This window comes from Pituophis catenifer, unplaced genomic scaffold, assembly GCF_029215685.1.
Source record: "Pituophis catenifer annectens isolate HBS135680 unplaced genomic scaffold, rPitCat1.0.hap2 SCAF_1, whole genome shotgun sequence".
NCBI classification, from domain to species: Eukaryota; Metazoa; Chordata; class Lepidosauria; order Squamata; family Colubridae; genus Pituophis; species Pituophis catenifer.
In genome coordinates this window covers 281,250,765-281,260,831 of record NW_027256881.1, presented here as the reverse complement: position 1 = coordinate 281,260,831, position 10,067 = coordinate 281,250,765, and the positions used below count along the sequence as shown (strand labels likewise).

At 39.4% G+C, this 10,067-nt stretch overlaps 1 protein-coding gene across 4 annotated transcripts in view; it reads right to left on the bottom strand.

Moving 5' to 3' along the window:
• Positions 1–5,864: 5,864 nt before the first annotated feature.
• Positions 5,865–10,067, bottom strand: part of RGS6 (regulator of G protein signaling 6) — a 251,597-nt gene continuing 247,394 nt past the window's right edge. For all 4 annotated transcript variants that reach the window (XM_070939549.1, XM_070939559.1, XM_070939566.1 and 1 more), the window contains one exon: positions 5,865–9,934. In XM_070939549.1, coding sequence (XP_070795650.1) covers positions 9,884–9,934 — 51 coding nt within the window. In that variant the 3' untranslated portion in view covers positions 5,865–9,883. The remainder of the gene's footprint in view (positions 9,935–10,067) is intronic.

Genomic DNA, 10,067 nt, shown 5'->3' with positions numbered 1-10,067 from the left:
CATGCATATTCCTTGGACAGCAAAGGTGGCAACAAGCAAGTACTGGAGTGCATAACACCAGGCATGTCACTCAAAAGGAAAAAAAATCACAAAACTGTGTCTTGCTTATTTTCACCACGTCATGTGGGGGAATTCACTGGAGAAAGCATTTATGTTTGGAAGTTTGCAGTAAAAGGAAAACAGGCTGTCAAAGAACACTGTCAAAGACTTGAAATTCTGGGCTTAGAAAATTTAGAACTATGCCGCCTTCAGTATGACCTAAGCATAGCTCATAAAATTATCTGCTACAATGTCCTACCTGTCAATGACTACTTCATCTTAAACCACAACAATACACAAGCACACAATAGATACTAACTTAATGTGAACCGCTCCAAACTCAATTGCAGAAAATATGACTTCAGTAACAGAGTGGTCAATGCCTGGAATGCACTACCTGACTCTGTGGTTTCATCCCAAAACCCCCAAAATTTTAACCTAAGACTGAGCTCACCCCATTCCTAAGAGGTCTCTAAGGGCCATGCATAAGGACCGACCGTCCCTGTCCTAATGTTTCCTCTATTTGTATCTATTTTATGTATCCAATCCATGTTTATACTTATTACCTAATACGTTCTTGACAAATAAATAAAAAATAAACTATGGCTGGACCATCAAAGTTGATATCAACCAGAGCATAAAAAATGCCTCAAATAAATAATGCAAGATCAGAAGATATGGAGAGACTTGGCTCACAGGATCATCCAGAGTTGGACATAACTAAATGGATAACGCTGTCATCATCATCATGATCTTTGAAGGGCTTAGTGAAATTTGAGAAAGTTTCCCTGGATAGAATGAAAGATGAGCCAAGCTGGCCATCACATTTGTGCTATATGCTAATGTGGGTAATTTTTAATCTTGGCTGATTGAATTTACCTGGTTAATTGGATTCTCACCATCCAAACATAACATACTTGCCTTATCTGGGTTTGCATAATATACTGAGTCACCGAAACCACAGTAGAACCCAACCTTTGCAAAAATTGCTCAAATTTCCCATATTGTTTAGATAGAGCTAGTATTTATATAGAACACTTTTTGATTAATGGAGCTGAAAGTTCTTGTACACAGTGGTTCAACAACTTCTGAGTTCTGAGTTGGGATTCAGAGCCTGGAGCAGAAAATTATTCCCTGTAAGACACAGGGGCACATTTGAATATGGCACATGTGTGTTTTTGCACGATTTTGCTTGATTTAGGGACAGATGTGCTAAAACGTCCTACTCCATTTCCTTTAAAGGAAACTAAGTAAGCGTGGCATTAAGAAGAAAGGCACACGAGAAAAGGCAGAACTGAGCAATCCCAGTATATATTTACAAAAAGCCATGCCAAGGCAAGGACATATTATAGAAAGAATAGATGGATGTTTGAAAAACATGGCACTGAGCACATCACCACTTGCCCTGGTTTGTTGGTTAAGTTTAAAACAGTCTATTCCAGTCTGATGTCTGCTAAACATGTTGGCACTAAAGCAGCCAGGATTTTCATTATATCCTAAGGATACCAGTACAGAGACAGTTGTTTGAAAGCACAAAGCCCTGGTGGCGCAGCAGACTAAAGCACTGTCATTAACTGTTATTAACATCAGCTGCCTGCAATTACTGCAAGTTCAAATCTCACCAGGCTCAAGGTTGACTCAGCCTTCCATCCTTCTGAGGTAGGTAAAATGAGGACCCGGATTGTGGGGGCAATAAGCTGACTTTGTATAAAAAAGAACACCACTTAGGGGGGGCGAAAGCCCTACTAAGCAGGTATATACAAAAGTACGAAGGCTATTGCTTAACAAGCCGCCCTGAGTCTCCAGAGAAGGGCGGCATATAAATCGAACCAGTAAATAAATAAATAAATAAATAAATAAATAAATAAATAAATAAATAAATAAATAAATAAATAAATATTGCTTAATGCATTGTAAGCTGCCCTGAGTCTTTGGAGAAGGGCAGCATATAAATCAAATTTAAAAAAAAAGCAAATATTAGATCTCTGCAAAATATGGGCATCTGAAATGTCACGTACATTCAGAATTCTGGATCCATTTTGATTTATCTCAAAGATTTCAAGGCTGCATGAGTTTGCTGCTTTCTAACTTAAGAAGACAGGTAAGCATTTTTTGCTGGCAGCAGAAACAGCAGTTTGGGTTGAAGGATGTGCACAAAATCAGTGAGCAAGAGAAGCGTGATAATGAAGCTCTCCCTGATGATGAAGAAGGAGTAAATTGGAATGCTCACAAGTTTAGCTCCTTGAAAAGAACATGTACAAGGCCTTATACTTTTATATCTTATTTTATTGCAACACGATACACTTTTTATCATTAACAACATGCCCAGATTTCAGGGCAGTGAGCTAATTTATCTGCAGAAGAAAGGTGGAAACCACAGATGCTCGGATGGTTGATCTGTGCTGTTGTTGTACACATTCAATTCTTCCTGCAGCTCCAAAGCAGACAGTCTGCTACCCAGTTGCTTGGAGTGGGAGGCACAGCTGTGTATTGGTGCATTCCAGCTGGCCTGGGGGATACGCTACCTAAAGGAGCCAAAGGGTAAATCATCTCTACATTTCTCTGTCTGCTGATAACCAGAATTGCTCACTGGCCAACAGCTGCTTTTACTCTACTGCAGGATTCAGAGGCTGGACAAGGTCTCTGTTGGACAAATTGTCCTTCTATTAAAACCACAGGAGAGGCATTTGGAGAAGAGCTAGATAACCTTGAATGGAAAATAAGGGGAAATACATGTATAATAAACAGCTTGCATGTAAGAAAGATACACATTGCCTAAGGAGAGAGCTTCCACTTCTCACTGAGAAAGATGTAATTGCTGAAGGCTAACCGTTGACTTTCTAGAAGTGAGGAATCTCTGACTCTATAAATATTATGGGACCACAATCTGCAGCTAGCAGGTCCAATGATGATGGGAGTTGTAGTTCAACAAATCCTGGTCCACAAGTTCTTATTTCTGCCTAGAGCTTTGCAGTGTGTGAGAGAAGCTACAAGTTGCATCACCTTGTGTACTCTAATTAGGGCACCGTTTAAGCCGTTGTCGACATCATCAGCCATCCAGTCGTGTCTGATCCTCAGAAACGAGTGGCTTATAGTTTATGCCATATCATAAGCTAAATAGTACAATGATTCACTTCCTTGATGTAAATACCGTGTAACATTCATAGGTTTTTATCTAGCTGTTCCTAAAGTTGCAAGGGATCATGAAAAGGGGAAGAGATACCCATAAGGATCTGGGTGAGATTGAGTTGGTAAATGTATCTTTGATGTGCTAATTTGCTGTAGAGTGAGGTTTGGATAATGAAAACCTTTGGATATATGCAATCTGAAATTTTCTAATACTAGAAGTTGCATTATTATTATTTCATTCCAGATGCCCGTTTGATAAATCATGTCAAATAATTTAGTTTAAACATGCATTTGAAATCCAAAATTCTGAGAAATGATACTGTTTTATAAAAGTCCTCTTCATTTTCCAAGAAGTGCAATTGGGCCCATATACTGTTTCTGTCACTCTGAAGAAACTTAGGATGAAATGTGCTGCTTGTTGGAGCTATTCTTCAGGAATCTCTGTGCAGAATGTAGCTATCCAATTCTCCCACTGCTAAGTGGGATTTTTGCAACTCTGTTGTTGAAATACCGCACTGACTATGAGCTACAAGTCCCAATTTAAGGAATTGATATTACTTCCAAGACCATCCAATCAGTACATCAATGATAGCTTGTGTTTGTGTGTGTGTGTGTGTGTGTGTGTGTGTGTGTGTGTTGCTTGTGGTCCTACCAAGAGGTTTACTTCCAGACTGTGGCTAGAAGTATTCTCAGTGGCAGCACCTCTTTGATAAAACTCACTCCTAGGCTGCACTTATTCTATTCTTTCTTTAGCAACAAAAGATATGCAGGTTTACCAAGACACATGTTGGCTAACAACTGGCTCAGGACCAGTTTGCCCTGTGGACAGCTTTCTTAAACTTCCTTTAAAATTTCAGTATACTTATTGACTCTTAGGATTATGAATTTATTGGTGACTGGTGTATTCAACTCCTTGCTTGAAGACATTATATACTGTTCTTCTACATACTGAGCCAGTTTCCTTTTAAAAAGCAGAGTTGCATTAAAATCAAATGTCAAAATTAATAACTGGTAAAATTTTAATAATTAAATTTTTAATAATGCTCTGTCCCAGAATATTTTATATTCTCCCTCCCTCCCTCTCCCCCCTCCCCCGCATGTATATAAAACCTGATCAAGTTACTGCAGAGGTAGTTCATAGTTTTCAAGAAGTAAATGTTCTAGAAAGGGTTTCACAATCTTCTGGCCACAATTGAGAATGTTCCATGCCTGAAACCCAAGTTTTCCACCCAGCTAGGATTTACCTGTAGTGCTGTGATCCTAAAGGAAATAATAGAAGGTGGTGGTACTTCACTCTTGTATTTCACTGCTTCTCTGTCGTGTCACAAAAACTCATTTATGGAAACGTTTCTTGGTTCCTGTTAGATTCTCTCAGGAGGAAAGCTTGCCATTTGAGAAACCTCTACAAGTGCACCTCAGAAATGAAACTTGGAATGTTGTTGTTCTCATAGTGAGTTGGTGGGTGGCAACAGCACAGTTTCTGTTGCAGTTGTTAGGGGAAAGGGAAGGGAGTTCTCCTTGCTGTTTTCTTCCACTCATGAAATGCAGATCTTTTGCTGAAGGCCCCCTATAGCTATGGAGTCCTCCAAAAAGCAAGGAGCAACAATAGCAGTACAGATGCTGCCGCAGAGCAGAGTGGCGAGAGAAGAAAAGAATGAATTGCATGTGGTAAGGGAGGTTACCAGTCAGAATAGTGACTTTGTGAAATATATGACTCAAGGTCACTCTTCCTACCAGAGCAGAGAAGGTAAACATTGGTGGTTGATCAATTCTACTTGTGCTATACACCAAAGGAAAAATGGCCCCTGCCCAAGAAAAAGACATATGGCAGGATGGGAGTATGGGCTCTTAATAGGCAAATTGGACCCTTGCAAATCACCAACCTCCCATGCAATTTCTCTAGAACAGGGGTGTTAAACTCGCGGCCCCTGGGCTGGATGCGTCACATGCTGGGTACACCCACCCATGTTTTAGCGAAGATGAAAAATGTCATGATACGTCATGTGTTGACAACATGAGTTTGATGTTGTCACGTTGTCTAGAACCCCTGCTCTAGAAGGTTCACCTAGTAGGAGGTTTGTGGTGGTTTTGGTGAAAAAGTATCCCTATCCTCCCATCTCTCTTTGATCGGGCCTTTGCAGTAGATTGCCCTGAGATGGAAACCCCATTGTCAGAATATATCTCTATAAATGGCGAGCAGCTTATCAGAGATCCAAAGCCTGAATGGATTTATGGGATTGCCTCAAAGGTGGTTTTTTCAAAAGTCCACTGGACTTTGTTTTTCAATTTATGGGGGAAAAGTGCATTTATCTTAGTGCCTCTTGATTTCTCAGTGGCTTTCAATGTCACTGACCACATTGTCCTTCTGAACTAATTGTGGAGTATGGGAATGGGAATACCATTCTGCAGAGGTTCTCCTCCATTTTTGGTAGCGAGTTCCAGTCAGTATTGACAGAGGGAAAGGGATCAAGCCATGGCCCTTGCTTGTGGGGTGCCCTAAGGCTCGACACCCTTACTCCTTTTATGTAAATTCTACATAAAACTGTTGATCTGAAGGACCAGGTTGGTTCTCATCCTGGAGGAAGTCTGCCTATGAGTTGGCATTGATAGTACATAATCTATACAAGAAGAGGGAAATGGGAAAATATTGTAATTGAGGAAAGAATCTCAACGGAGGCAGCATATATTGTTTTAATTGTATAATAATATAACATTATGGGTAGAAAGGTTGGAGAGAAACTGCGTATGTGTGTGGGTGTAGTACAAGTTGTGGGACAGAAGAACCATGATTAGGTTAATTGGTATAGTGAGACCATTGCTACATCTTTGACAACAACAACAGATTATTTTCTAACCCATTCAAATGTGGATTAAGTCCATTATCTTTAGAGCCTAACAGTTCCTTGTTCTTTGAAGTTCCTTCTCTTTCCCTGGAAGCCCTGGGTATGTGCCTACCTGACCAGTTTTGACTTACATAAGGCAATTCAGTTCTGTTGGGGCATGTGAGCCTGATGAAATATTTCCAGTGGATCAGGTCACTTGTTTAAGAATCATTAATTATCTCACTGTAAATCTAAATTTCACATTTGACATCTGTTTCTGGTTAACATCCATGGTATCTCCAATACTATAGTAGAATTTAGGAGTAGACATTTCAAGACAAAAAGAGATATTTAATTAATTGAGTAGACAAAAAAAAAAGAGAGAGAGAGAGAGAGAAAGAAATTGTGAAATAAATGGCCATTAAAAAGCTGGCAGACAAACAGTAAACTTGTGCCTGGCCATTTCGTTTGTATTTAATTGACAGGCAGTTTAGGGTGAGAACTTGTACAGCACTTTCATGTTATCAGGGAAATACTTAATTGAAAAGGATCAAGGTTTATGTGCCCATAAATGAATAATTATCTCATTATCTAAATAACGTCCTCTTTCTTCAGGTCTGTCCTTAAATCCAAATTGTTCATGAAGTCCTTTGTTTAAACTCTTCAGACCTTTCCTTTCTCAAACTGACCTTAAATATGTTGAACTAGGCCACATACTTATTTTTCATTGTTTGACTTTTGCTTCAATTCTATTTTCCTTTCTTTATAGCCTCCCCTGGGAATATATTACAAGTGTTTTTGGACAAAAAAAATCACAGATTTCTGATTGCACTGCCCTAAATCACTTACCTTTTGATGAATCTGGATCAGGAATAGGTAACCTACACTCCGGCCCCATTTTAACGTGCCCCAGAGTTTCTGAAGATCGTACTACTAATATTTTGACCTGATTTTCTGAAGGCTAAAAATCAGTATACAAGTCTCCACTGTATTTAGCATATCAATTTCCTGTTATTCTTTCCCCCCACATCAACAACAAGCCTGAAATTTTTACTACTTTGTGGAGAAACAATGTGGTCCTTGGAATCCAATTTTTGGACTGCATAAAATGTGGGCCCCCCAACTGCAAAGGCCATCCCATTTTGTCCTAAATGGAAGGAGTTGAGAAATACAGCTTAACATGATAAAAAAAAAAAATCATAATCACAATGGCTTTTTACAGGGCAAATGGCAGCATAGTAGAATTTTATAGATAATGAAGGCAGCAATAAAGAAACAAAACATAAATAAGAACCCCATGCCACAATAAAAAAATCTGTAGATAGAACTGTGCACATGTACCTCATAATACAGTTTTCAAAAGTTGCTTTCTTTTAAAGTTAAGTGAGAATTCTGGTAACCATATGCATTCTAAATATGTCAGAATCAATCAGAATAGGGTTAGAAGGGACCTTGGAGGTCTTCTAGTCTAACCCCCTGCTCAAGCAGAGACCCTATATCATGTCAGATAAATGACTGTCCAGTCTCTTCTTAAAAACCTCCAGTTATAAAGTTCCCACAACTTCTGACAGCAAGCTGTTCCACCGGTTAATTGTCCTCACTGTTAGGAAGTTTCTCCTTAGTTCTAGGTTGCTTCTCTCCTTGATTAGTTTCCATCCATTGTTTCTTGTCTTGCCCTTGGTGCTTTGGAAAATAAGTTGACCAAAAATGTCAGTACAACTATTTATTCTTATTTATTTATTAATCACATTTATATGGCTGCCTGTATTGACTGGAGAGCTTTCTAAATGTGATTAATAAATAAATAAAAATATTTGTGCTGACACTTTTGCATTCAATGAGATGATGTATTTAGAAAGCATAACGTATGTTTATCAGAATTCTCACTTTAATTCAAAAGAAGGCAGCTAAGGCCATCCGTATGATCCCATATACATTCTAGCCAATATTTGTCCACACAACCTACAGAACACTTTCCATTGCAACTGGTTTTTGGTCTTTTAGTTTATTTGGGGGAGTTACACAAATAATATATTGATTAAACAATTTCCTTCTCTCAGATCTAACCACTGGACACAATTTTGAGCAATTAGTTGGCTCATTTACATTCCTGGTTGAGTTTCCCATAAGGTTTTCACCCATTTGCCATATTGTGAAAAAAGAAATCTGATACTTATACCACGCAAGACTCTGGAATTGCCAGATTGAAGTGTTTACATGGACTTTTTTTCAAAAAGAAATCTCTGAATATGTTCTTTCTTCAAGCAACTGAACCTCGATTTATTCCTGGATAATTAAATTTTAAATGACCTAACTAAGATTTTAACAGCTTAATTGACCACTGATTCTAGCTTATTGTGCTCAATGCAGTAAACATGTATTATATATTCAATCAAATATGTTTACACTACATGACTAATATTGTGGGCTAAGCCTGGTGGGAAAATAAACAAAAAAGGGATGAATTCAGTAAATATTCCACTCCTATCAAATGTCCCCTTTTTAAATCAGGTGCTTTTATATAACATGGATGCATAAAACAGACCTGTGCAACTTGTCACACACCAAGCTAAAAGCAGCTGACCACCAGCCGTGGTATGTTTCAAACAAGAGATTCAATCAATCTGTTAAAGAACTTTCGTTTGGTTACAAAACACTTTGCTGGGGTTATGAAATAAATAGAAAGGATGCCATTCCTGGCCGGCTGCAGTACCACAGCTGGATCATGTAAATGGTGGATGCCTGGCATAACATTTGGACCATATTGCTGGACGTGATCGTTTTACATATACTGTATAAAATGCAAATCAACTCTAGTAGGATCCAATTGCTCATATGGAGCTCAGAGTCTGATCCTATTGGCCGTAGCATGCAGGCAGTATCCCAAAACATATTTGGGACAGCTAAGGTTATCAGTGAAGAGCTAAAGCCACTTTTGCAAACATCTTTTGAAAAGGTGTTTCAAAGAATGAGGGCAAAAAACAAAGCAAAACAGAAAAACCCAAACAAACTTCTATGCATATTTTCTCCTAAAGGCAGGTTCTTTCTCTCAAGTCTAAGCAGATTCTAGCAATTATTTTATTGGACCTAGACAGTTAGAAGACAAATGACTTGTGTATCTGCAATAAATTTGCAGGTGGGTGTGGAGAAAAGATCATTTGGGACTTTGGGTGCTCCTTCCAATTACTTAGATTACGTTTTTTAAATCTTCATTTAAGCTCTAGGGTGGCAACTGTCTTCATCACATGACACTTCCTGCAGACAAAGGGAAATCTTCTGGCTTTGGGAAGGATGCCAAATCTGAGCCATTAGTGTGAAGTTAGAGATTACTATTAATCTACCGCTCAGCAGCATGTTGGTCCTACCTAGATATGTGAAAGGCTGATAGAGACATCTGTGCACATGCAGCAGTAGCAGCAAAGAGTGGGAGAAAGCGCCTGCGTTATGAAGACTGATCTGAACCAGCTGTCCTTTCCTTAAATTTCTCTTAGGATCGAACTTAAAATAACACTGATAGCCCTTTCTCGCTCTCTTTCTTTCTCTGCTTCCTTTAGACAGCCATGATGTTCCTCTGGAATCAAATTAGAAATAGAGTCTTAATAGTTGGAGACCTTGGTGCCATTACAAAGCGGTATAAGAAAAGTGTCGGATGTAAACTACAGAAAGAGGAACCCACAGTGGGTCAGAGTCTCCATCCTGGCATCTTTTCCCCTCTCTATGTTTCTTCCATTGTCTGAATATGCTCTCTCTCCTTTGCTCTCTCTTTCGTCTACACCCCCCCGCCCCTCGCAGTGGCCCGTATGCCCCCCAATGTCTTTCCTTGGCCGAGGAGGAGGTGGTAGGGTGCAGCGGTCTTTCGGAGATGTCAGCAACGGCTAGCCCAAACGACGTTGTCAAGAAGATTGCATCAAGCCTGTGAGACGCTTGCCTGCCAGTGACTTTCCCTGGAGGAACAAACAAAGGGGAAATGGGGACGGGGGAGGGAAGGAGAAGCCAAGGATATGAATTCATCTTGTGATTAGTTGGTAACACAGGCCAGATTGCTCGGTGACTTTTGGAAGCTGGGGGGCAAGGACC